The sequence below is a fragment of the Pteronotus mesoamericanus genome, unplaced genomic scaffold (genome assembly GCF_021234165.1).
Source record: "Pteronotus mesoamericanus isolate MK-2021 breed Mesoamerican mustached bat unplaced genomic scaffold, CSHL_Meso_final contig_78, whole genome shotgun sequence".
Taxonomy (NCBI): Eukaryota; Metazoa; Chordata; class Mammalia; order Chiroptera; family Mormoopidae; genus Pteronotus; species Pteronotus mesoamericanus.
In genome coordinates this window covers 14607460-14635401 of record NW_026555258.1, presented here as the reverse complement: position 1 = coordinate 14635401, position 27942 = coordinate 14607460, and the positions used below count along the sequence as shown (strand labels likewise).

Here is a 27942-nt window from a genome sequence, read left to right as displayed (position 1 = left end):
TCCCTCTAAAAAAAGAAAATCGTTTCAAACTTGAGTAATAATATTAGTATTATATTTTCTGCAACTTATCTATCCTCCGGGTTGAGACCCTGCAGTTTCACATATTACAAACCCAGAGTAACTAAATTTTTTTTTCAGCATTACATTTCTTGCAACGTACCTGAAAACTTCTTTGGACAAACCTGTGGGTTGTGCGACTATAGTCGAGAACTAGTGTATTGACTGAAATAACAAGGAAATGTCAGCGTTCACTCACTGTCTTATAACTGCACACCATTTTAACTGCTTTTTAGTTTATTCTTAATGCTGTTTAGTATTTGACAGGACTTTGAGAGTTGTATAAAAGAGTCCGACCATCCCTAACTCTGAATGGAGGATTGCACATGATGTATTACTCACTCCTTTTTCTAGAGCTGCTGCAACCATCACTAATCGATTCTGGCTTTCGTTCTGATTGTGCTCACATGCAGTCTCAGAATCCCTCTCAACATCATGCTCCAGAGACTAGAAGCCTGGGTTGAAAGATGCATCCTACTCGCTGTTGATTAGCTTAAAAGCCCGTGAGTTTTGCTCCTATTCATTTCCCCGTGAAGAAGAAACAGCCCCCAGTGTCAGGCCAGCTGAGAGAGACACTGGAGCAGCCTGAAGCACCCAGCACTCCGTCTCAGCATCCTTGCTTGCCCATTAAGAAGAGGTGTGATGTGATGAGAAGCACAGGCTGTGAGGCCTCGGGCTTTTATCTCTGGCGATGACATGGGCAGTGTGACATGCTGGATAATGAATTGCCCTCTTTGCAGAAATGAATAAGTTGTGGTCGGTGATGCAATGATCAATTTGCTCCATCATGTTAAGCTGCCCATTCATCATCCATACCTGCTGTCAGGAGCCAAGGGCCGCTGATACTGGCCTCAAGCCTCTGTCTCAGCGGCTGAGCAACAGCTTTTAGAGCTGCCTCCCCAGGGCTCACGCCTGTTTTGATTACAGCCTCCAACCAGGGGCCCAATTCCTGCTCGGCCACCCGTGACTCCAGAAGAATGGTCACCTGTGCTGAGCTGGGCCATGGCGATGCCACCTGTAAAATCTGAAGGGCCCCTCGGTGGGGACCCAGGTGGCCGGCCCCACTCTCCCACAGTGTGACCATAGGCAGCCCCATGTCACCTCGATGCCTGTTTCTCTCTTCTAAAAGGAAGGGCGGGAGGGGACTGTCTCTCTGACCTCCTGCATCTCAGACCCAGAAGTTTCTCCACAAACATCTGATAGCAGAAGGCCTGTTAGTGATTTGAACTCCCCCATTCACCGAGGCAGTAACAGCACTTATTAATTGCTGATTGTTTGGCATCAACGAATCAGTTCATTGACCTTTTACAGCTGAAAATAAGATATAATGATCCTGTTTTACTCATAAAGAAACTCAGGGCTAGCCAGGTTATGCAAGATGCCCAATGACACATCAAGAGGCTGAACTCAAGTCAAAATTAAATCTGAATCTGCTTGAGTCCAAAACCCTTACGCCTTCTCCTAGGAACCATTCTGGCAAGAGAGCAGACCATTAAGGCACTGTAACCACACCAGTTTCCTGACAGTTCTGCAGGTACGGTGCTGGGGCCGGGTGCCCAATCCGAGGAAGGCGGGGAAGGCCCAGAGGGGCCTAGGTGAGTTAGTTATTTTTGCACACTCACTTTCCAGTTTGAATTTTCAAGCCCCTGGTTCTGGAGTCCAGGTAGCTGGACAGCAAGAACGTTGAAAGGTTTTACCGTGTCCTCCAGGATTGCTGCTGCCAACAGGATATATTTCTTTTTCTTAACACAAATGCTTCGTACCCTGTATTAAGCATGTTCTGAGTCCCAGGCCCTGCACTGGGTTCTCAGTGTTGCCTGGTGGCTGAGATGGGGAAGGAAAGAGGCTGCTTTTCGGAGAGGTTGATCTAGAGCTTGTCAACCCTGGCTGTACATTAGAACCAAATGTAAGCTTTTTTGGTTGGTTTATTAAAGTTGCTGGCTAAGTGCCACCCCAGACTGACTAAATCAGAATTCTGTAAGGTAGGCCCTTCAGTGCTATTTATTTATTTTAGAGACAGGAAGGGACAGAGAGAGAAGCACCCATGTGTTGTTCCACTTACTTATATGTTCATTGGTTGAATCTTGCATGTGCCCTGACTGGGGATTGAATCCGCAACCTTGGTGTATTGGGATGACGCTCTAACCCACTGAGCTACCAGGCCAGGGTAACTTCTTATTTTAACATAATACTGGACCTACAGAACAGCTGTAAGAGTAAGTGTAAACTTTTCCTCATCTATTAATGTTATTCTGGAAGCTCTAGTAAGAGAAATTAGGCAAGAAGAAGAAATATAATCTCTCCAGATTGTTAAGAAATATGACTATCTCTAGTCACAGATGATATGATTTGAGATATAGAAATTTCTAAGGAATATACATATACACACACAATTAGAACTAAGAAATGAATTTTAAAAGGCTTCAGGATAAAAATTATGTGTCCGAAAATCAACTATATTTATATATACTAGCAATGAACAAGTTGAAAGTGAAATTAAGAAAATGAATCCATTTATAATAACATTAGAAATAATAAAATACTTAGAAATACAAGGCAACACAAGGCTTTTATCCTGAAAAGTAAAACAATGCTGAAAAAACTTAAGATCTAAATACATGGAAAGATATCCTACGTTCATGGATTAAAAGATTCAATATTGTTAAGATGGCAATATTCCCCAGAACTGACCTACAGATTCAATGCAGTCCTTGTCAAAATCCCAGACTTTTTTAAAAAAAAAATAGTAATTGGCAAGCTCACCCTCAAATTCATATGGAAAAACAAGGAACCCAGAATCGGCAAAACGATCTTGACAAAGAAGAACTAAATTAGAGAAATCATGCATTCCAATTTCTCTTATTTTCTATCTCCTTTATCTCATTTTCTCTCTGTACACACGCACACACACACACTGAACAAATGGGCAGCTTTTAAAAACTGCTGCCGAGCGCCACCATGAAATAGCTCATGTGTGTAGTTACGTGTGTGCTGTGTGCGCACACAATATAGGGACTCACATATTTGTTTTCTGAACTATTTGAGACTCAGAGCTGTGATGCCCTCTAACCTTGAAATACTTCAGCGTGCATCTTCTAAAAACAAAGATATCTTTTATAACTTTAATATAAAGTTATTGACATCAGGAGATTATCGTTGCTACAGGACTATCACCTAATCTACAAATTTTTTCAAGCAGCCCCTGCTCATGTGTTTTATTGCCAAAGAAAATCCCAGCTCAGTGGAAATACTTTCACTATATATGTATATCAAATCATATTGCACGCTTTAAATGTTGCAATTTTATTTGTGAATTATATCTCAGTAAAAGTGAAAAAAATAAAATAAAATAAAAGAGTCCCAGCTTATATGCTGCCCTCCGTTGTCACGGTCTCTTTGGACTCGTTTAGTTTGGCTAGCTCCTCGGATGGCTTTGTCTATTGTGACCTTGTCATTCTGAAAGACACAGGTCAGCTATTTTATAGAGTGCCCCTCAATCTGGGTCTGCCTCACATTTGCTGATGATGAGATCCGGGTTATGTGATTCTGGCAGAAATCCCCCAGAAGCGATGCTGTGGCCTTCTCAGTGCATCATACCAGGAGGTTGCTTTAGAGAGAGGATTTGAGGTGATGTGACTATTCTGTTCCATTCAAACTTTTACCCACTAGTTCTGTCAGGCATCCATGAGTCTTAAAAGCTCACCAGGTGAGACATATGTAGCCCAGTTTGAGAACCACTCACCTAAGCTCATCTAAGGAGATAAGACCTGGCCTCCTAGAAGAGGAGACATTTAAATTGAGAGCTAAAGGACAAGCAAGAATGACCTTACTCATTGGAGACCAGGGGCAGTGTTTAATGTTGAGCATCCACAATAGGCCTGGTGACAAGAAAGCATACAAGATACTTGAAATGAACCACGGCCACATGGCCAGGTACACAGTGCAATGTAGGATGGAGGCCAGACATGCAGGCAAGGGGTAGGCAAGGAGTTTAGACTTCTGATAAGGGCAGGGAGAGACTCCGGATGGGTTCGATCAGGAATGACATGACTAGGATTTTGTGTTGGCAAAAATATCCCTTTGACTGCCATCTAAGGCACAAATTTGAGGATGGCAAGAGGGAAGGCAGGAAGTACAGTGAGGAGGTGATAGCAGTGCCTAGAGAGAGGACATGGTGACTGTGTAGGAGTGGAGGGGTCAAGGAGCTCAGTAGCCCTGACGCGCAGCAGCACTGTGTGGTGAGGGTGAGTTCAGCAATGGGGAGATGGCAGGTGCTGAGAACAGGCAGACATAGGGCTTCTACACTGGCCTTCAAGATTAGACAAGGCTTCCTGGGGGAGGTGCCGTATTCTGGGCCCTGACGGATGAGTAGAAGGCACCCAGATGAACAGCAGATGATGCCTGTATTTAGGCAGGAGGAACAAAAGGAATGAAGAACTAAAAGCACTCAAGAAGGCTGGGGCCTCTAGGAGGGACCTAGGGACATGACAGAAGAGAGAAACAGGGCTGGGTGTCCTGCTGAGAAGTTTAGGCTTCATCTTCCTGACAATGGGCAGAGGGGAGAGATGGAAAGGTTGAAAGCAGGTTTGCAGTCTTGAGGAATGCACTTCAGCTGCAGGCAGAAGTTGGCTTAGGGTAGAGCTTCGGGAGGCAGGAAGAAAATCTAAGAGGCCAACTGACCAGTGATGTGGAAGAAATATCTGCCCAGCGTCTGTATGGATTGGTGCTGAAGACGTGGGAGCTATCATCGTAACTCATGGTGGAGGTAGCATGGCCAGGCAGGCCCAGCGGGGTCTTCCCAGGCTCTAACGGGTCTGTTCTGCAAATTTCCGGAGGGCCGGTTAAACGAAGAAATCACCTTCTCACACAGAACATGGTGGGGAATGCAACCTGTTAGCTGGGGATGGCGCCAGAGGGGAGGAAGTCAGGGGCTCGCTCCGGTGCAGAATGAAGACGAATGGGCAGTGAGTTCCGGAGAACACATCCTTTCTCCAGAACACTTGCCTCTCCATCAGGGCCCCCACGCAGGGCTGTCAGGCTAGATTGGCGCTTTTGTGCCTGTGCCTGCTGTGTTCCTGTTGCCATGGTGATGGGGTCATAAGTCACGTCAGCTGCTTCTGCACAGAGGCGCTGTTATTTATGCCTGCCTGACTGGGATTATAAACTTTTTTTAATGTTCAAAATCCGTCACAGCAAGGGAGGGCGGGTGCCTGGCTCACTTTGCAGAAGCAGCTGCTGTCAGACCTGCCTGCCAGGCTACCACTCGCCCCCACACCCCAGAGCCAGACCCAAGCAGCCCAGCTTGGCTCTGCCGGGCACCCATGGGACCCAGAGGGAAGAGCTCCAAAAGCTCATTTGTGGGCCACGCCATGGCCTTATTCCTGAGACCAATTCCTGTCGCCCCAGGCTAAGTGTATGCGTGCCAGCTGTTCTCTTCATGCTTCAGCTCCTGGCTTACTAACCTGCCCCACACCCCAACCCCTTTAGAACTGAGTATTTAAAAGGGTGCAGTAGAATGAACACAAATTGGAAATCAAACCTCCTTAGTTGCCTCATCTGTTCAATGGGGCTAATATAACATCATCTAAGATAGGGCTTCTCAATCTTGGGAGTACTGAAATGTGGGGTTGGAAATTCTTTACGGGGACGGGGGGGTGCACTGTGCATTGTAGGGTGTTTAGCAACATCTCTGGCCTCTACCCACTAGATGCCAGTAGCACCTTCCCAGCTGTGGCTACCAAAAATGTTCCCAGAGATTGCCCAATGTCCTCTAAGGGAAAAAAAAAATCATCCCCTTTGAAGCCCATTTTACAGTGAGCCTTTTCCTCTTGACCTACAGTAGCTCATCTTTCCCTGGAACCTGGCCCTTCTGAAGTACGTGCAACCATGGGCTTCCCTAGTTCCCATCATGCCTCCCAAATGCTGTATTCACCCGCTGGGACTGCACACCTCACAGTGGACTCATCCATCGTCCGGCACCTGTGCGTCCTCAGGGTGCACATCCGGATCCACGCCCCACACCTTCTCAGGCTGTTCCATTTCACTGTGGTTAACCCAGTCTTGTTGTACGGAGCGGGATGCGGACAGGGCTACGCGTGCCTGGGGGGAGGAGGGAGGGAGCGATGGGCTATGGAGCCACACTCCCTGCGCAGGGCCTCTGCGCCTGGGATGCCTTGGAGAGGCCCAGCAGGGCTCGCTAGGACTGGCTGGGACAGATGTGCAGGCTTCCCCCAATCCATTCTCTCTCCCATTTTCTTATTCTTACCCCCATTTAAAGATAGTTTGGTATTTTGGTAAAATATACATAACAAAAATCACTCTCTTAACCATTTTTCAGTTCAGCGACACTCGGTACATTCACAGTGTCGTGCAACCATCACCACCACCCACCTCCAGGACCTTTCACCTCGCAAAGCAAAAACTCTGAACCCATTTAACAATAACCTCATTCCCCATTTCTCCCAGTTTTGGGACACTGCCATTTTACTTTCCGTCTCTGTGATTTCTGTAAACACCTTCTATAAGTGGAACCATACAGTATTTGTCCTTGTTGTCCGATGGCTTATTTCACTTAGCATATAACGTCCTCAAGGTCTAGTCATACTGTAGACTATGTCCGAATCCAGTTCCTTTTTAAGGCTGAATAAGATTGCATTGTATGGATAGACCGCATTTTGTTTATCCCCTCAGCCTTCAATGGACACTTGAGTTGCTTCTACATTTTATCTATTGTGAGAAATGCTGCTATGAGACTCTCTTTTCTCAATCATCTTCGAGTCACAATCCAATCCATCAATCATCATGCATTTAATGAGTACTTACTGAATACAAAACCCCAACAGGGGAAAGAAGAGTATACAAAGGGCACAAACCACAATTCTTTTTGAAAAGGCAAGATTTAAAAAGAGCCTCATCAGGATTCCTGCACTGAATCAGATTGGGGCTAAATCATCATAATATTGTAATAACAGTAATAGCCAACATTTTTGTGCCAAACACATCCTGAATCAACTCACTTGATTTTCAACAGCAATCCTATGTGGTAGGTGCAGACAGCTCTATTTTGCAAATATGGAAACTGAGGCAGAGGGGGAGTAAAATAACTTGCCCACAGTTATGCAGACAGCGAGTGCCAGAGCTGGGGTCTGAGGTGGGGCATCCAGTGCTGACGTTTGTGCTACTGATGACTGCGTAAGGCTGAAATTAAGAGTTTGAAAAGGCTGGGTTGCTATGAAGTTTCCCTTCTCTCTCACTACTTTTTTCTCCTTGCTAGTTCCTTTTCCTCCTCTGCCAACCTAGGTGACCTCACAGTTCTAGTTGTCCAGGATTTGTTCCCTCTCTGATATCCCCAAGCATGCCCATCCCACCCAAACCCTGCGCCCACCCCCCATGAGAGCCCCGTGAGACAGACACGGAGCTCAGGGGCCCACTGGCTTGACAACAAGCCAACAGAAGAGGCCAGGCCCCACCTCTCCTTCCCACACAAATGTGTGCGCTTTGAAAGAGACCCCCCCGGGAACCAGCACCCTCTTTCTGGGACGTTTGGTTTAACACGTGTAGCCTCTGAGTCTCAACTGACTAACATGGTATTACTTGAAGTGAGCGTCAGGGACTGCTGGTCCAGAGCCTGCATGTCGTCCAGCAGCGTTGGGGAGGCTGCGGTGTGCAGACTTCCCGTCCTGAAGATTCATGATGTTCACTAACGTATTAATGTCCTTGGGAAGACTGCCACCAAGAAATCAATGTAGCAACTTCATTTATAACAGGATTTCTCAAACCTTTCAAAGTAGGGAACCCTCTCTGTACTTATTTTGTCACATTTACTAACCCCAAAGTAATGGTGTTATTTGGACCACTCTGAAACAATATGGATTTTATAATATAATACAACAAGCACTGTGAAGGAAGTGCTAATGGGGCTATGTATGCTAAGGGCATTTTTACGCAGGAGGATTGAGTGATACTCAGAGGCAGTGTAAAGATATTTGTTGAACAATTTATTAGTAATTCACAGTATCCCCATAATCATGCCAAGATGGCCACATCCAAGTGGGGTCATCAAAACATTCTGTATCCCTTCTCTGTGCCTAGAACTGGGAATGGGAAGATTCAATCCTTGACCTCTAAGAACATATAGGTTACCACGTGGGGGCAGAGTGGGAGTACTCATCTACAACTGAACTATAAGGCAAGGCAATGTGCTGTCCATAGTTAAGGAATACATATTCCAGCAGCATGAACAAGGCAACGCGGGCCTCTGTTTCTGGGAGGATGGAAGAAGAACACATTCTGGAAAGACTACCCAGAGGAAGTGACGCTTCTGCAAGGCTGTGATGGATGAGGGGTAGTGGGCCAGGTTCACGTGAGAGCCTGTAAGTAAGTATTAGGACATTTTAAGCAGAGGACAGCACCGGCAAGGGCATGGAGAGAGGAAGGTGTATGGCCTTTAGAGGACATCTGGGCATGGACATTTTGAAGGTAGGATGGATGGACTTAATGTTTGCACTAGATCTCTTCCATTTGCCCCTCCACAGCCACCCTTGGCTCCCCCTTCCCTCGTTTAGTGCCTCAGGAGGCAGACATTGATGGAATGTCTCAATAGGCTCTCTTGTCTGGGTTCCCACTGGGTTAGCCCACAGGGGCACCAGCAGAAGGTCTGGTGGGAGGCAGATGAGTGAGACTGGAACACTGATTCCCTGGGCTTCTTTCTTGTCTGTGTCCCTTAACCAAAGGGCATAGATCCTGCCAGGCAGCACTCTCCATGGAATCCTCTCCAGATTTTGGTAACCTCACCTTCACCTTGACCCACTGACATGACCCACAGTGTACAGCGTATGTCTTACTGCTTTCCTAGAATCTCCCCCCAGCTCTCTACATCGCCCCTTGGTAAACCTCTCCCATCTTGAGCATGCCATTGGCTTCCTCTTGGGACCCCCTTTAATATTGGCTTCCTTGGTTAATACTCAGATCAATGAATTAGTCACTGAAATATCCAAATCACCTTTGTAACCAGACTCTGCACTGGGGAGAGGGTGTGTGTGTGTGTGTGTGCATTGGGTGCAAAGCAGAGTGGTACTTACCTGGGAGAGTGAGATACACCAAGGGAAGAGTGAGCGTTAGAAGGAAAAAGGATTGCTCATCTTAGCTTATCTTAGTGACCACTGTCCCTGAGTTGCTGGCTTGTATAATCTAAAGCTCGGCCTGTCTAGGCGAGACCAGGACAAGGATTTCTAAGGGGACATCATGAGTCCATGCAGGCAGAGGGGATTCTATCAACTCAGAACCATTGATGTGATGGCAGCTCACTTCTAGTGAGCTTACCAATTGTTTAAACACGCCCTGGAACATTAAGCTGCAGTTCAAGTCCCTTGTATTGTGGGTGGTCTATTTACAGCTTAAATTAGAGTGTTCCATTTTTAATACAAGTGACAATGATAGTGCCAGACAGTATCGAGGAAGCACCTATATGGAGGCTTCAACTCTGCCTCAAGCCAGAAATTTATTTCAGAAAACTTATTGGCATCAAGATGAGTTTATTGAAATATACCCCGAGAGAACAGATAAATGGATAAAAACAGATAAATAGAGTAAGACAGCTCTGTTTCTAACTCATCCTCAATAGTCCCATCCACTTGACTAGCTTCCTTCTGCATCTCAGCAACCATAAATCTCTTCATTTTGCAGGTGAATATAATCACCAAGTAATCAGAAGCAAAACTGCAAGGACCCCTACCACCAAGTTCCGAGATGGCAAATACCTGCCCCTTCTCTTACAACCGCCATCTGATACTGAAGCACCAGGCACCAGGGACTGATCATGACACTTCCCCCAGCTGAGTCTGTCTGTAGCCTCAAAAACCTTTCCAATGTGATGTCCTGGGCAGCCCCAACTCATTTATCTGAGCTGGCAAATGAGATGTCTGATATCTGCCATCTCTGATTTAGTCCAGCCTCTAAGGTAAAATGGATAAACAGAAGCCCAGGGAGGGTTTTGAAGGCATGGGTGGAGTAGATGTTTCGTTCATGGTCCTCCCACTTCCTCCCATGGCTGTGTCTGCACTTTGGGAGCCTTCCCCCTAATCACAGACAGCTGATGAATCTAGAGGGGAGAGCTTAACCCATGCCAGGCCAATAAGGCTCCTTCTCTAGGATTTTTCAAACAGCAACTCAAGGAAGAGAAGCATTCACTCCCTAGTGGTAAGAGCACAGGATCGTGGGGAGCCGTGACTACCACACCAGTGCCCTGGGCTGGGAACGGGGAGGAGAGAGAGCAGGCAGCTATACTGGAACAATGCGGTAGAGAGAGAGAGCATCCTAACACCGTGGAATTCCCTCCACTCGCCTCATCTCTGTGGCAAAGCTGACTTCTTATTCTTCCAGTCATGATCACAGCACCCTTCTAATACAGTTGTCATTCGCTAATTTAAATTGGGTTGCTGTCCCCTGATGAATAAAGACCAGAAAGGGTTTCCACACGGCAAGGGAGGCATGGCGAGATGGTGGATGAAGTTGGCTCTTGAGATCAGAAACCTATGGTCAAATTCTGACTTGTTTCTCACCAATGCTGCTTAAGGTCTTAGAATGTCAGCTGTCTCCTCTGTGAAAAGGGGGAGTTAAAAATACCATCGACCTGGGAAGATGGCTATAAGGGTCACATACGAGAAATTGTGTGGAAGGCCTCTGTCCAGTAAGGCATGCCCAAAATGCCACTCATCAGTGTCTTTAGTACGGACTCAGGACCGAAACCCAGGTGTCCTGACTCCCAGCTCATTCTGCTTGCGAAAGAATCATTCTGTCTCTCCCTTCTCTGTCTTTTCTCCTGAAGAGATGCAGCCCCATTTCAACATCAGAAGTCCCATTTGAAAGGGTTTAACTTCTAATGCAGATATAACAAGTCATTTCTCAGTTTTACTGTGTCTGCAAAGCCTTCCATAATTCAACATCAAATATTTATTATTACATTTATTAAAGTTTTAATAATTTAGCATCCCCTGCATGTAAGAGAGGAGCTTAGCTAACTGGTTCCCCTGTATTCACCCTGGGTCGCTTCAATATTTATATTCCAAAGTTTCCATTTGAGTTGCATTTAGCAGAGCCCGTGTCGTGGGCCTTTCGCCGGGGCTGACAGTTGGTGTGTGCCACAGCCTCCCCAGTGGCCAAGACTAACAGAAATCTGGGGCTGAACAGCGTTTGAAGAGATTTACTGAGCCTGGGCAGAAACTCATCCTAATAGACTTCACTTTTATTATGATCGCTAAACTAAAATGGGGAAAAATATATACGTCTCCAGGCTCGCTGGCTAAGTGACAGGCAGCGAGGCTGTGAAGAGACGTGGGTATACAGTCGACCCATTTGGTTGAGCGTGTAGAGCTCTTTCTGGTAATACTTCTCAGAGGGGCTTCATTCTCCTGACAGAAGGCAGTGACACGGTGGTGCCGGGCTAATCCTGACCCCAGATTCCATGAACCCAGCCGTGTGTGCCAGATGACTCTCCCTTCCCCCAGAAGCTCCCCTTTTGCCTGTGTAATACGTCATCTTCCACCAGCGTGGGACGCACTCCGACAAGCCCAGTGGATAAGACAGAAAGTCCAATGAGTGACTCCTCAATCTTACAGAGAACCCTGTCCCCACAACAGCCAGCGTTTACTGACCACGCACCAAACAGCTTGCGTTCGAATCCTGACTTTGCAACACACTATCTGTAATATGTTGGGCAAATAACTTAAACCTTTTGGGCCTTGGTTTCCTCATCTGTAAACAGGAGTAACTCCATCATTAACTTGTCATACAGAGTCAGAACTAATGCAAGAAAATTGCTTAGACAGGGCCTGACAAAAAGTGCTCAATACATGTTAGCCATTATTATTCGTGACCCTGGGGCTAAGAGTTTAAACTTATCTCATTTGATTCTCAAAAACATCCAAAGATATACGAGCAATCACCATTCCCACTTACAGACAGGAAACTGAGCCTCAGAAAGTTTGAGTAACTTAACCAAGATCAGTTAGTAAGTGGTGGAGCTGGGATTTGAACTCAGGCAGTTTGGCTCCAGGACCCTCACTATTCCCTTTATCGGATACCCCTCTCTCCTGTGTCTCCAGCAAGTAGGCAGGTTGCCTATGGAAGTTCTTTTGCCCTCCAGGTCCGTGTGCACATCTGCATGAATAATTGGTGAGGAAGGGGAAAGTGGCAGAAGCACGATGGGGCTGAGACGCTAATGAGAAATGAAGAAGCTCGCCCCTATCTCAACATCCCTGCTGAGAAGAGAACAGCACCTCTAGGCGGACTGCCATGAGTGTGCCCACGTGTGCGTGCACACACGCGCACGCGCGCGCACACACGCACTCATTAACTGGCCTCCAATAGGAGGGAGGCATCTGGAGCATTAAACCAAGCAAGGCCTTTGTCAAGATACCTCCCCTGAGAATCTGTTGCCCGAGGCCGTCCCAGCCAGGTCACGTTACCCGGTAAGGTTATCATCTGCCTTGGTCTGACCTCACTGCTGCACACCTTCTGAGGGCTTCCTGTTCTTTCCTTCTCTGCCTTCGCCACTGATGTCTAAAGGGACTGTGAGGAAGGATGACACATCCCGTCTCTGCACGGCTTCTGTACCATGAGCTCGAACTTGAATCACCCGACCCCACTGCCCCGTGCGGTTACTCCCTTATTTGTACCACAGTGCCCTCCTAACACTTCCCACCTGTTGAACGTCAATTACATGTAAGATATTGTACTAGCTATTCTCTACATGTAATGCAATCCTAACAACAAAATCTGAGGGAAGCACAACGGCCTGTATTTTGCAGTTTTGGAAATGCAAGTTCGGAGAGGTGAACTGACTTGACCGGAAGTTCAGGGAGCACACTTGGGGCCAGGATTCTCACCCAGGTCTGCAGGATCCCAGGCCTGCACTCTCTTTCCTACCCCATCTTCTCTTCCTGGTCTTTATGGCAACTGTGTCCATCGCACAGGGATGTACCCAGAGTGCTTCTGGGGAGGATTTCGCCTTACGTCCGACGGTCCATGCTTCCGGAACATACGGTATCTGCCTGAGCGCTGCTGGACCAAAGCTGGGCTCTGGTATCTGGAGCAGACAGCATCTGCTAGGGACCCTGGGGGGGTGACCGCACTGTCCTCGGAGGTTTTGCTGACTGCCAGGCCAGGTGGCCCACAGAAGAAGAAACAGAGGGAAGCGGGAGAAAACAACTTCTGTGCTCTGTTTCCTGTCCTCCTGACACTGTGCCCCCAGGCACTACAGTCCAGACACGCTGAACTGGAACTTCTCTCGTCAGGCACTTCAACTTGCTATGCCTCGTCCATGGAGAGAACATCCGTGGGGCTTTTTGGTAGTAGTAGTTGTTGTTGTTGTTGTTTGTCTAACATCCCTTCATAGCCTATTTCCCTCAGGGAACTATCCTACCTACAGTCCACATGGTAAAGGTCCCTCCAGCCTTGCTGGTTTCATCGGTGGGATGGTGACCCCTATCTGGCTCATTAGGACACTTTCCCCCGGAAGGCACTGGGATATTGGTGAACATCCCCAAAAGGGGCCCAGCAGAGGCATCCTAGAGATGAGGAATATGGAGCAAGGAGTTGGAGTCTCAGATTCAGATCCTGGGTCTGCTGTTTACTGGCTCTGTGACCTTAGGCAAGTTATATAACCTCTCTGTGCCTCAGTTTCCCCAGGCTGATAATGGGTGAAGGATAAATGAGTTCATTTCAACAAGCCTTCTAACTGTACGTGTTAGAGTACTTTGGGCTCATCCAGATAATCCAGGATGGTCAATCTACCTTAAAATCCTTAACTTATTCACATCTGCAAAGACCTTTTCTCAAAATAAGGTTACATTTCCAGGTTCTTGGAATTGGAATCTGATACCTTTGAGGGTCATTATCAGTCTGCCACAGAGAGACACTGAGAATTTGCCTTTCGAGCAAGTTCCCAGGTGATGCTGATGCTACTGGCCTAGGGACCACATTTCGAGACCCAGTGCCCTAGCCTGGGTCCTGCTAAGAGTTCACAAGTTGGCTCCGAAGCCCTCTCCTCTGCAAGGTCTCCCCTCTGATCCCCAAGTGAATTTAATCACCTCCTCCTCACGTCCTTTCTCTGTTTCAAACTCCCCCTGTCCTTTCCAGCCGTCACGAAGCACGGCATCTTCTTGTTTGCAATTTGTCTCATTCAGTGCACGGAGACCTCTGTCCTAACACCTTCGTATCTCCAATACTTAGCCTGGCACACAGTAGGTGTTCAATAAATTCTTAGTGCTTGGAATTGAAAGACCAAAGGAACTAAAAGCCACTCTTAATTCTGTTCAGAATGAATTCAGGGTGAAAATCGTCTCCGAGTGAGCAATGCTAGCTTGCATTCTGACATCCTGTAATTCTTTCCACCATGTGCAGGGATTCAACGGTATTTCACCATTGCATTTTCATTGATTTGAGATCATAGGGAAGTCACTGAGGGGCTCCAAAAGCTGAGCTTTGTGGAGGATTATTATTCCAACTGTAATAGCAATTCTCGCATCTCTCTTATAAGAAGAACCAGCTCCAGCTGAAATTGTGAAGAAGGCCCAGTGTGTAGCAATGGGTGTTATCTGTGATGCTTTTCTCTCCGTGAGGATGTTTTATTTCATCTCTCAAATCAGTCTCTTGTTCCATGCTCCTTGCTACACCATGAGATTCCTTATTCATCCCTGTTTAGTTACAGTCCATGGCACAGTGCCTGGCACACAGGAGGGGCCCAGCTAAAGTTTTCAGAATTGAAAGGAACTGTATTCAATTTAACCCGCGTCCTCTCTGCTCTTCCACCTTTGTAGCTGACATCATTAGTGTCTCCAGTGCTAAAAATCTCATTCCCAGCAGCTTCCTGCTGGGGCAGTCTGGGCCTGGGAGTCGCCCAGGAGAGAGTTCTCATCTTTGGCCCATCAACTCTTCAGATTTGAAAGCCTTCCCTCCTGCCTTAGATTCCACATAGCCAAATGCTATCCACAACCCCAGGTTAATTGCCAATGTTATGTCTTCTGAAAAGACTTTTCTAATTCCTTGGCCAGGATTTTTTTTTCTTCCTTTTCTAATCCCTTAAGGTACTCTGTGTGTACCACACCGGCGCCTCATTCATTCTGCAGGTATCTCCACACACATCAAGCTCCCAGACTTATCACACTGTACTAGATTTTGTATATTCATTGATGCCTCCACGAAACCCCATGACAAAGGGATTGATGTGAACTCTCAGTACTAAGATACTATTGATTTTAAGATTCAGCATAGATTGGGGGGGGGGGGTAGCCTTTCAGCAAAAGAAACAAAAGAGAACTAAAAAGATGAAGAGAACAAAAAAAAAAAAGTTGCACTATGCTACACTAACAGCAAACATAGTAACTAATGCTTCTAGAGAGTTCACCACCTGCGAAACTCAGTGCTTTACAATGTATTATGTCATTTCACTTCACCACCCCCGCCATGAGGCACGGGTACTATCTGCATTCTCCATAAGGGCAAACAGCTGCGGAAACGCTCATGCAGAACACAGGTGGTGGCGCTGGGGTCTGACCTCAGGCAGTTTATTTGCGCTCCACAGCCTACACCTTTAAAACAATCAACGAGCTCACATAATAAACTTGTGTTTCATCAAAATATAACATGCATAGAGAAAAGAGTTCAAATCCTATCTGTAGAACCTGATGCATTTTTACAGATTGAAAACACCCATGCAACCACCGCCCAGATCAAGAAGTAATTATTAGCCGCATCACATAAACCTTTTCATGCTTTCTCCACGTCACTGGCCCCTCTGTCATGCACAGGTAATCTCTAGCCTTTCTTCTAACTTCATAGATTAGTTTTCACTGGTTTTGTCTTCACATAAACATACAGAGTTGACCTTTGAACAACACGGGAGTTGGGGGTGCCACTCCCCACCCCCCAAGCATATTTGAAAATCTGGATATAACTTTTGACTCCCCTCCCCTAAAATTAATTCTATTCTTGGTGTTCAGCTTCCATAATTCAATGTGATATTTGTGACATTCATCAAGAGTGATGGGTGTGGTTGTTGTGTTATGTGTACTATTCCTCATGAATAGTATTCCACTGTACAGTATGATTATTCTGTAATTCATACATCTTTTTTTTTGTAGATTTTTTCCCAGTTTTTTAGCAGTGCAAATGAGTATCCTTAAATGCATTACACACATTTCTGTAGGTGTATTATTCTGAGTGGAACTGCTGGGTTATAGAATATGAGGACATTCCACAGAAGTAGATATTACCCAACAGGTTTACAGAGTGGTCATTCCAACTTACATTCCCACTGTAAGGGTATGAGAATTCCAGTTGTTCCCTATTCTCACCAACATTTGTTCTCATCAGTTGTTTTAAATTTAGCCACTCAGGTAGGCAGAGCCTATAGACTTGACTGTTAAATTACTCTGCCTCCCATAGAGTGAGATTCCGTACTTAACATAATACTCTGTCACAGACTAAAAAACAAAAACCAGCTAGCAAAGCACTTTTAAGTTTTCCTTTCCCATCCCACTGGAACACTTACCTTTTTTTTTCTTTCTGACTCTGCTTCTCCATAACCTTTTTTCTAATCTCTCTGTTGTGATTCTATGGCATATTATTGGCTATCTATAATTATGATCTATTATTAATTTCTGACATATCTGATTAGAACTTATTAATTCTTTACATGCCCATGACACGCTTGTCTGGGCAATAGCATGTCAAACAAGGTTTATTCGTGCAGTTTGAAAAACAGCCTACCCAGCACAGATTTCTTTTGACTGGTGATGATCACACAATCTTTTTTCTACCCTTGCAGTGAAACCAGTGGGCATGTGAAAGATAAAGTGAAGATAAAACTTAAAAGGCTGTCTGTGATTGCATCAGGCCCAGACAAAGGCATATGGGCACCCCAAACAGAGCAGTAGTTTAGTGCTCTAATCAAACCAATAGTCTTGAACTATTTGTACAACTTTTCTTTAAAGGCGATGCTGGCTGGTTTGCTGAGAAGGAGCATCCATATCTGCATATTATCATCCGCTCTGCAGTCCTGAGCAACTCTGCTCTGGCCCCAACTTGAAGAAAGCACACCCTCCATGTAACCAAGCACAGCATCCTTAGCCGGAGCTCAGAAGCATCTAGCTGTTTCTGGACCATGCTCCTTAAAGGTCTCACTGCTTTCAATGCATTACGATATTCTTCCAACCACACCCAAGAGTCTCCCTGAAATGCATTCTACTACTTAAACTTTTTTTTTTCAACATTTCCAGAGATGTTTTAGAGTCCCCGAAGGTTGATATTCTGGGCCCCTCCTTGGCCGGCTTGCTATTTAACATAACTCACATTGATGGAGGAAAATCAGCCTTTTTACCCTGAAGATCATGGTCTTTCTCAGCAGCATGACAAAGTACATGACCTTCCCAACACTGCCTTCCCCCTTATCACCCGTTTCTACTTGAACTTTACTGTAGCAGGAATTCAATTCATCTAAAATTGGTATAATGTAACTTTGGGAGTAGATCATGCACCAGCAGTTACTTACATTATTTAATCATTATAACTCTTGGGAGGTGTTTCAATGGAATAATGAGGAACATGGGTCCTGGAGCTGGAGAGGTCTGGGGTGAAACTTGACTTTGTCACTTAACTAGTATAAGGCATCACCTTTATACCCCTGATTATATTTGACTCTGTTAAATGAAAATAATAACAGCAATAACTTATGGGGTTGATGCAAGGATGTAATGAGATCTTGGTAAGACACTTATTATCCCATGTTGCAAAGAAATGGAAGCTTGGCGAGTTGAATGTGACCAGGATCACATAGCTCATCCATGGTAGCAATGGGATTCTAACCTAGAGTGAGAATTACCATCAGTCAGCCTGACATCTTGAGTGCCACTGAATTCACAAATTCAATGTCAACAGCAGAGAACTCTGAGGAAAGTTAGTAGAGACAGGTGATTTCAGGCAAGGTCATTGGGTCTCTTTGAGAGTAGTCTTTCAACCAGACAGTCTTTGCTCCATCTTTAAAACATGTAATGCAGAGAATCCTTAATACATGCTTTACTAAGGTGGCATCTACTTCAACTCTGTCAAAAATGGAAATAATAATAACTTACCGTTAATTAATTTATGTGTGCCTGAAACCATCTTAGTTCTTAATAATTACCACTTCATTTCCTAAATGCTATCCCTTTCGTAATTGAGCCTTTTTTAAGACTGCCTCTTCCGGGAAATACCAACAGCCTGAGAAATCATGTCAGGTTCATTCCCCCATGAAAAGTTGAGAAGATGAAAATAAAACCAAATTGTGAAGCAAGAGAGTTGGGTTCCAGGACCTTCCTATCAGACGCCATAGACACGTGACCACATCTTGATCCAGAACGACCCGAGGGCGGCTCTTCATGGGGTCAGTAACAATCACTGGCCACAGGGGCTCCCAAGGTCCAGCTCAGGGGCCAGTAAGTGTGTACAAACCAGTTCCAAAAGTATGATCGGCGTCCATTTTTGTTAACATTTCAATTTCTAATATGCCTCTCCTCATCAAATTAAGAGAAAAAGAGAGAGACCGAAGATAGAGAAAAAAACAAACAAACAAAACTCCAGTAGAAAACTCCAAAATAGAGCTAGGATCAGATCTAAGACCACTGGTTTAATTAAATCAATAAACATTTAGTAGATAACCAATATGTGCTGGGAACCGGGGATTAAAAAAACTAAATAAGTTATTTTCTTTGACCCTGAGAGATTATCCACATAATGGGGCAGAATGATACGTAAGCAACTAATTAGAACATAGCAGAGTAAGCCTATAATGAAGTTAACTAGAAGGTGTAAAATGCATAAGGAGAGATGGAGCCCCTATCCTCTCATGACTAAAGAACAAATAAATTTGACCTGGGTAGTTAGAATGAATGAAGCAGCCCGATGTCTGCTCCCAGGACCCGAGTCACAATAGAAAGCATTTCATTCTCCAATCTTTCCTTTCCTGACTCTCCAATGTACTATTAAGCAACGGCCTTTTAGGAGGTAAGGCCACTCATGATCGCATGGTGGGTCAGATAATGTGTTAGCCTCTCTCATATTTTAGATAAGCCTCAAGGAGAGTCATTGCATGGCAGCGCAAGGCCTCGAGGCCCACCAGTGGAAGGCACTTTTAGGAGTGTGGAGCAGGGCCCATTTAAGTGTCCTTTGCATCATCTACAAGGCAGCTGCCTACTTCCTCACAGGAGTTCCTGTGGTCCTGAAACAGAGGGGCTTCCAGTGCCCCAAGAAGTCCCCCGCTAGAGGATCCTGGAGATGACTTCCCTACCTGACGTCAGCAGGGTCTTCAGTGACGAGCACATCGGTCTTGCAGCTGGCCAGCGGGTTGATGGACAGCTCCACAGGCGGAACCACGAAGCTTTTGCTGACCGGAAGCCAGAGTCCTTGGCCCAAGCTGAAAGTAGACCTGCAATGTAAGAGTTTCCATTGGGGAACTCCCTAGGAAGCAGAGTGAAAACGGAAGACATGGGTCCCCTCCTCCCACCCCTTCTCAGCCCCTTTCTCACTACCCCACCCACCTGAGTCTCCTGCATTCTCTAAGGCACAGTTTGGGCCAACTTTGCTCACACTCGGATGCCCATCGCTTAAACCTGTTAATCATGCAGCCCATGTGCGTGTAGGTCCTGACTCCCAGTACACAGAGGGCTCCTCGATGACAGGGACCATTTCAGCTCCACTCTCCCAAGCTGTCCTGGCATCTAGCTGAGTTCTCTAAGTGACTGCTTAGTCAGCAGGGTATCTGCACAAAGGTTATGAGCATGGACTCTGAATCTGTTTCAACCAAAATCTGATTTCCAGCTCTGCCACTTAATTTGCTGTATGCCTTTATCAGCTTAAGTATTGACGTTTCACCCCAGATTTCATGGAGGTAGCAGGAACAGGTTCTGTATAGAATATTTTTAAACTGCTAGAGGATCAATAATGCCTTTTCCAGTTTAAGTACCTGAGTCTTTAAGTCTGGAGTCCAGACAGATAAGAATTAGATCTCCATAGTAACCTGGGCCACGGCAGTGCTTCTGTGCCAATGAGAGTTCCTCTGTGCTCATTACAGCTCAGGAGGGCCCAGGTTCGGTCACCTAAGAGCGTGTGACGACACTTCCCTAGCAGGCCCTTCTCCATTCCCCAGCGTCAGGCCCCAACAGGATTCGCAACTCACCTGAGAATCTTTTCAGGGGCTTGCTCCCCTGTCACCAAATCATAGCCTCTCTCAAGTGTGGTGTAAGGCCAAGGTCTGTAGGGAGAATAGAAGGAGGAAAAGGAGACAGGAGATGATATTAGTCAGAAGTAGGTAGAATTCACGTGTGAACATTGCTTAAGAGTAGCGATATAAAACAACCAAATTTTGCAGAAGTAATTATTGGGTAAGACTGTGTATTGTAAAAGAATATCTCCATTTTATAGAAGGACTCAGCACTTTAAATTCCACTTTGTCCATTTTAGAGTTATGTATAAAATTCTGATTCTCTTTATCAGTCCGCTTAAGGAAGTGGTTTGGGAGGGGGAGTTAAACTTCAGCATTTGTTCTGTAGAAGAGTCGTCATGAACGGTTAATACTAAAATGTGATTCAGTGGGAAATAGGATTCACTTTCCATCGGGTTTTGCAGAAATAAAACTGTTACAGAGAAAGAGTCCTCATTGTGGAGCTGTGTGGGGACTCTGGTAACACCACAGAGAAGGCGGGGATGGCCATCCACTGTCCCTGCCCCAGTGTCCTTCGCCACTCACCCTTCACTCTGTCCCCAGTCACTGCGCACACAGAGATGTCTGTGAACTGGGTCAGGGGCATAGCCTTCATGACAGCTACACTCCCCTGTAAGCAAAAAGAGAAAACATTCTTGTGAAATACCGCCTGCCCAAAAGTATCTTCTCCACTGGTTTCCTTGCTTTCTTAGAAAATAAAGTGAACTGCCTCATTTTAGGAAAGGCCCATGGGAAGAGGGTATTCTGGTCTACCTGCCACAGTGGTTAATAAAGAGTTTATTCATTTGTTCATTCACTCATTCGTTCAACAAGTCCTGACCACAATGCCCAGCGAGGCTCTCTGATTGGCACTGGAGACACAGAGAGCAAGTTATAACCCAGATGCTGAATGAGCTCATGACTTAGTGAGGGAAACAGAAAGCAACCTGGTGGCCACAAATGGAGGGCCTATATTCAAATATTTAATTTAAGATCAAGTACATTTGTACTAAATATGTTATCAGAAAGTTGAATCCTCTCCATGTGAATAATCAATCCGTGTTCATTCATAAGCCCCAAATCAAGTGACACCTCCTCCTAATATTTTTGATTTCCTCTTTGGGAAAAATTGTTTTCATTTACAATCTCCAGAGTTTTATCTTATTGTTGTGGTTGTTTGCTTACTCTAATTGGTTTTTACTCTCCTTGCCTCCCTTCCTTTCCCCTCTAATTCACTTGCATCTGTCCATCCACCCATCTACCCAGGAACACGCCCATCCCCTCATCCATCCATGTGTCCACACATCATTTTTTCTGGCTGTGTCCTACGCTTGGTGGCATGGATTCTTGCCAGCATCCCGCCGCTCACCTTGATGCGTATTCGCCCATTGGCCAAGCGCATTTGGGGTGGTCAATGGATGTCTCATTTCCTAGCATATCTTTAGGGTTCAGAATCCTGGAAGGGATTTCAGAAGCTCTCTGTCCTGCTCACTGTCTCCTTAAGGTTTTGATTGAATTAGTTATTATTTCTTCCTAAGGTATATTTGTAGAAAGTTCACAGGTGCTTTACCAAGATTCTATGTATTAAAAAATGTTTGGAAAACGCTGTAACATTACTCAGAAGCAGTGAAGTATGATTCTGCATGGGGGTAATGCATATGCCATTCTCCCTACACTTATTTCACCCTGGGAAGCTTGCTGGGGAAACAAGTCACAGGATTAGCATTCTGGGGAACACATCTTGGAAAATGCCGGTAGGAAGGGCCCTGGTTTAGCTCACTGCCCAGAACAGAGTAGGTGCTCAACACTGTGAGTTGAATAAATAAATACATTATGGCTCTGGTAAATTTCCAGACTGTTGCTGTCAAGTTGCCTTGTTTCTGGTCTTCTGATGAAGCTCATGCACACCCCAGATGAACCCACAATTCTTTAATCTTACAGACATTCTGTTCGGTCTGATTTGGGAGTTTGCAAACCATGTTTCTCAGAAATGTATATAGGTCAGTGGGAGAGATTTAGGGACTTAGCAACTTTCAGATTTTAATTTAAAAAATCATTTTTAAGTCTCTTTAATAGTCAAAAATAAAGGCTAAACACTCAGCTGTTACATGCAAGAATTTAGGACACTGGAGAGCATCCTCACATTATGTTTTATGCAGGCCTCATTAGAAAACAAATCTCCTGTCACCTTTGTTTCATTGAGGAGGATACTGAGCCTGTGAGCCGAGGTGCTAACGAACCCATGCTGCTTACAAGTGCATGTCTTATGAATTAGAATTTTCTCAACCTTGTGCCACCCAAACGAAACATGGCAGTGACGATGACACTAGGGCCACACAAGTTGTACAATTATCACCCATTACTCCTGATTTCAAAGTGTTTGTATTCATCAAATAACCTTATTGCTTTCACTGATTCACTATAAGCATTCCACATGGGACCTTACACAAAGCATTCTGAGCGTTAAAAAAACCCCCACTCTCATTTGTTTCATATATTACAATGCCACTTAATTTTTGTGCCCCTAGCATTAGCAAATATCTGGCAACCAGCCTGGGCTTAATAAATGTTAGTTGAACAAGGTAGTAAGACAGAACATGGGGTGTAGAGGGAGTCAGAGATAGTGTTCGAAATATCCAGAATAAGGTTGCTAAAAGACAGGAAAGATGAGGAGAGGACGAGACCTGCCTTCCCCTTCCCTGGACACCTGGGAATTCAGGAGAGAGCTGCCCGTGGGCAGGCACAATCTCTGTAACCCTCCCCTCCAGCACCGTGCCGGGGCCTTCCACGGAATGTGGGTGCTGGAAGTGTGTGCAACCTAACGGGCTGATTGTTCCTGAAGGTAAAATAATGGGAGAGAGGGCTGAAATCCTTGAGATTTGGATGAGAATAATTTACCAAAGTGGGAGGGGTAGGAGTCACTAATGATGTGTTAAAATGCAACAGTCCCTTCATGAAATATTCACCACTTTAAACATGTCTAATATTAAAGATTAAAAGTCCTGGGATTTGTCCTCGAGACTCCCAGGACTGATTTATGATCTGCCACAAGCCACAGGCCTCATGATTCATAATGGGAGAGAGAGGTAAGAGGGTTACCTCTGGCACAGGGACAGGGAGTCAGGCTGGGGTGCGCGAGGAAGGCTGCTGGGCAAGGGCAGTGCCTGGGGTCCCTGTCTCTCCTACCAGGAGCTCTGCAGGAAAGGGCACAGGGCATTTTCCCTCCTCTCCCTCCTTTTCGGTATATGAGAATGAAAAATCTATATAGGATGCTGCTCTATTTTTCTCTTTCTTCCTCATGTGCTTACTAGGCAAGTTTCCCCTGCCTCTGAATGGATCATTAATTACTGACGTTCATTATACAACAAATATGTATTTTGCAAATGAGAGGCAGCCACCCTGGAGGTCCCCCTAGGCTGCCTGGAGGCCGCGGAGTGAGGCAGAGGGAAAGGTGCATGAATGTTGGCAGCTGACAGACCTGGACTCCAGTTCTCCCTTTCTCTCTCCCTAGATGTGTGGTCTTGGGAAATTTACCGTGCTTTTCAGGACTCACTTTTGTCATCTATAGAATGGGGGTGGTAGTAATGTCATGCTCACAGAGCTGAGGGAAGAATACACTGAAGTAATGAAGGGTGAAGCTCATGGTTCAGGTAGATACATTCATTTCCTGCCCTTTCCCTGAATTCTGATATATGCTGACACATTAACTCTAGGGACTTTGTCTAACTAATTTGCTCTTTGCTGGGCCTTAGTTTCCTCATCTGCACAATAGAAAATTGGAGTAAGTGCTTCTCAGTTCCAAGCACCGACGAGAGTCCATTGTTTGAGATGATTTCCCAAATCCCTAACCTCTGCTTTCTGGACACTGTTGGCTTTAGCCTTAGCTCTGACCTCTCCAAGCAGTTGGGCCAGGTGTCTGCAGCAAGGTCTCCATCAATGCCATGGCTATTGGCTTTATTGAGTTCTGTTTCCCATTTCGCTGGCTCAGCCTACTCTCCGCTATTTGTATTTGAGCATTTCCTTCTTTTGAGATGCCAGCCTCTGACAGCCAGGGCTGAGGATTAAACCCTTCCCTGGGTGGGGCCTTGCCACAGTCCTGCCTCTGCCTACTCAGGGCAGCCAGCCAGCTCCAGGGGCTCAGGGTGACCAGGGTTCCCATGCTCTGTACCCCTGTCACTATGACAGCCTCTTCAAGGAAGGGATCACACCCATCTTGCTCACCACTGCATCCTGCACCTGCCGCACTGCCTGGCACATAAATAAAGGGGGCGGTGTATTTCACAATCGTAATGCCTGTGCTCGTAGGATAGGGAAGCATGTTTTTTTATTTGCCTGTTTTCCCTGCTAGCCTGGGAGTTTCTTGATCACAGAAACCTTTTCTTAATCATCTCCATATCCTAGTAAATTAGTATAGTGCCTGATCAAGGGTAGGCAATCCACTTGTTAAATGAATGAATAGATGGGTGAATTAGTGAATACGTACTTATATTCTAAGTTTCATAAATTCAGGCTGACTTCATTTAGAATAATGACAGATCTGCTGAAGACTGAAAGGAACTTTCTTACATCCATGGCATGTATTTGCCAAGGAAATGGAAAGTGTAAACTTGAGTGCTGATAAAATGTCTAAAATAGAATTCTATTTCACGTCAGAGCAGAAAAAGCTCTTAAAGATCATCTAGATCAAATCGCCCTAGCTTTATTTTTCAGAAGGGGAAACACAAGCTCAGAGAGGGAAGGCATTTGGACAAATCCCTGGACTTGCCTCTGGACTGGGCAGGATTAGAACCCAGTGCTCTTGGCCACGACTTCAGCATCCTTTCACTGAACTGGTGGTCTTAATCCTTCAACGTTATAACTGGCAAGATTTTCTAGGAATTCTCCCCCCTCCTTGGTACTCCTCTGACATGTCCGAGCTTCCTATAATGACAGTGCGTTGTATTTACAAACTGGAATTATTTTTTTAATATTAATATAATGAATTTGAAATATTCTGAACAGATTAAAAACATACAGTTATATGTGATTGATAACACAGAACTTACAAAAAGAGTTTAATCTCTTCATTAAAGTGGTTCCCATAAGGGAATTCAATTAAATAGATTTTCATCATGCTAATGACTAGAACTCTGTATTATCAGCTATAGATGAGTTGCAATGGTTTAAAAATATTTACTCTTTATGCTTCCTAGGTTCCTCTAATTGAATTCTCATTTTTTGTTACTTGCGTTCTCACTTCATAAACACTTAGGTTAGAAAACAACAGAATTACGAACAATTACGGGTAATCTGAGTTTGTCTTGTACGACATTCTCCTAAATCACTTCTAAACGAACAGCGCCTTCGTGGGAATCATGGAAGGCTGGCGGGCTGGTGAAATGGTGCACACTCTGGGCCCTGGAGTCATCTGGCTTTGGATTTAAATCAGGGTTCTTCCTCTTAGCACTTATAGTTTTTGTATGAACTTGACCAAGTCGCCCCGACTGAGTTTGTTTCCTCGTCTGTAAGGAGTGGTATCACCTATCTGCTGCAAAGATCTGTGATATACTTGAAAAGGCCTCTGAGGTCTCTCTGGCACATTTCTTATTGCTGAAAACATCATTAACTATTTGAGTTTGTGTTACTATTGTTCTTGGATAAAAGGGGCTGATTTAGTATCTTGTTTCAGTGGAAAGAGAAAACGCTTTCTAGATGAAGGATGGTCTCCCTTTCAGTGCATGCCCTTTGCAAAGCCAAAGGGACCTCAGTTTCTTTATCTAAAAATTGGGGCAGCTTTAACGATATAATCTATAAGGCTAGTCCCCTGTTGCCCGAACCAGCAACACCTGTTGCATTTTTTCATGGTTTCCCTGCCCACGGAGACAGAGGCACAGGAGGACGAGGGCATCAGCGAGAGGGTGCAGCCCACTCCATCCCCCACAGCTCAGGGAAGCTCGTCACCTGCCCCGAAGGTGCTAGATAAGCGCAAAGCCTTCTTCCCAGGTCGGCCCGCCTGTCTGGCTCCTCTCCTCCCACCCTGTCATACTCTTATGATTCTATTTTCACTTGCTTCCAACTCAGTCATCACTAACCATCACAGGCCAGGGACACTGGCTGCTGTTCACTTTTATTTACTCTTCCTGTCACTGTGGCTTGGAAGGACACCTCCCTAGGCCTTCAGAGCAATAATCAAGTGTGCATGGCACCCTTTCCTGTTCTGACTCTGAGTGGGCTACCTGCCTTGAACCTCTTTACTTCCTGGCTGCTGGGGTCCAGCTCAGGGCCAGGCATTAGTGGGGGAGGCATGGGCTAGGCATAATGTGACTGGGGGCGTGCTTTGTGCTAGGACTCGTGGAAGATACTTGAAATAAGTTATTGTATGTCATCTCACAGGTCACACCCATGACTAATACAAGGTGGAAGGTACTCCTTGTCCCCATTGTGAAATAACACAATGGAAGCTCAGATTTGACTAGTCACTTGCCCAAGGTCATAGTCAGGTCTTCAAAGTTCATGTTCTTTCACATAATTGCAAAATATCACAACAATGGGCATAATCATAAGGGCAGGAGAAAAGAGAGCTGCCTTGAATTTGACAATGATCATGTGCTAGACCACAAGGGTAAGAAAGGAAGGGAACCTTCAATCACATCCTGCTGATTTCTAAAATTGCACTATATCTAAAAGTTAAGAATTGTTCTGCCAAATGTCTACTGTTCAAAGAAAAATACTTCATGCAGGGTTGTACTGAACTCACAATACCTCTATAATGAAGGGCTGTTGGATTGATTTTCTACTAGCAGGGGTCAGACAGAGGGGTAACATCATATCTTCTGCTAACTGAACATCTACTATATGCTGGCTTTAGCCGAGTAATTTCTGGTATCCATATCAAGATGGGGAGGAAAGCTTACTGGCTCCACTTTAAATAACACTAAGTTAAGGCCTGGAGAGGGTGGGTAAGCTGCCAAAGGTTGTGAAGAGAAGAGTGAACATCCCAGCCTAGCATCTTTCTGATTCTTCCTTCCCAAGCTATGGGACGACTCTTAGGGGGAATGCTTTACAAAAGTTGGAAAAGGGCACAGGAAGAAGGAATCAGGGGTTTTGAAGGTAAATCTACCCCATGGGAGATTGAATTATTGGTGTCAGGTCTTCATTCCTCTATAGCAGTAGAATGTTTTCATACCCTTGCCATAGCTGATGGTGAGAAGAATAAAACTTCTTCCCTAGCCTTTGTGTTCAGGCTTGCCATGTGACTTAATTTATCCAACGGGATGTAGCAGTTGGGATGTAAGCTAAGGTTTAATTTGTGCAGTGCAGCTAGGCTTGCCCTCTTGTATTACTGCCTCTTGCCATGAGCAGACTGTGCTCCAAGTAGTAGCTGATCCAAGAAGGATAAGGGGCACGTGGAACAGAGCTGGATACCACGTGAGCTTGGAGCTGAGTTCTGATTAGATCAAGCCCAGTGTGATATGTATCAAATGGCAAAATGCTTACAGTTGTTGGCAGTAACGTGTTGTGGTTTGTTAGGCAGCATGGGTGTAGCCAAAGCTGTTGATGCACCTAAGATGTATATATCGCCCTCTTCATGAATAACGGTCCCACTTTCTTCCCAAACTGGAAGCCTTAGAAAAACCTTTGACTGGACTCTAATTGTTTCACCCTCAACATGC

At 45.3% G+C, this 27942-nt stretch overlaps 1 protein-coding gene across 3 annotated transcripts in view; it reads right to left on the bottom strand.

Moving 5' to 3' along the window:
* The window catches only part of ASTN2 (astrotactin 2), an 807209-nt gene that overhangs the window by 411149 nt on the left and 368118 nt on the right, over window positions 1-27942 (bottom strand). For 2 of the 3 annotated variants that reach the window (XM_054584473.1, XM_054584475.1), the window contains 3 exons: window positions 20837-20921; window positions 20267-20341; window positions 19379-19516 (listed from right to left, as the gene is read on the bottom strand). In XM_054584473.1, coding sequence (XP_054440448.1) covers window positions 19379-19516; window positions 20267-20341; window positions 20837-20921 — 298 coding nt within the window. The remainder of the gene's footprint in view (window positions 1-19378; window positions 19517-20266; window positions 20342-20836; window positions 20922-27942) is intronic. The other variant, XM_054584474.1, reaches the window with a different exon arrangement.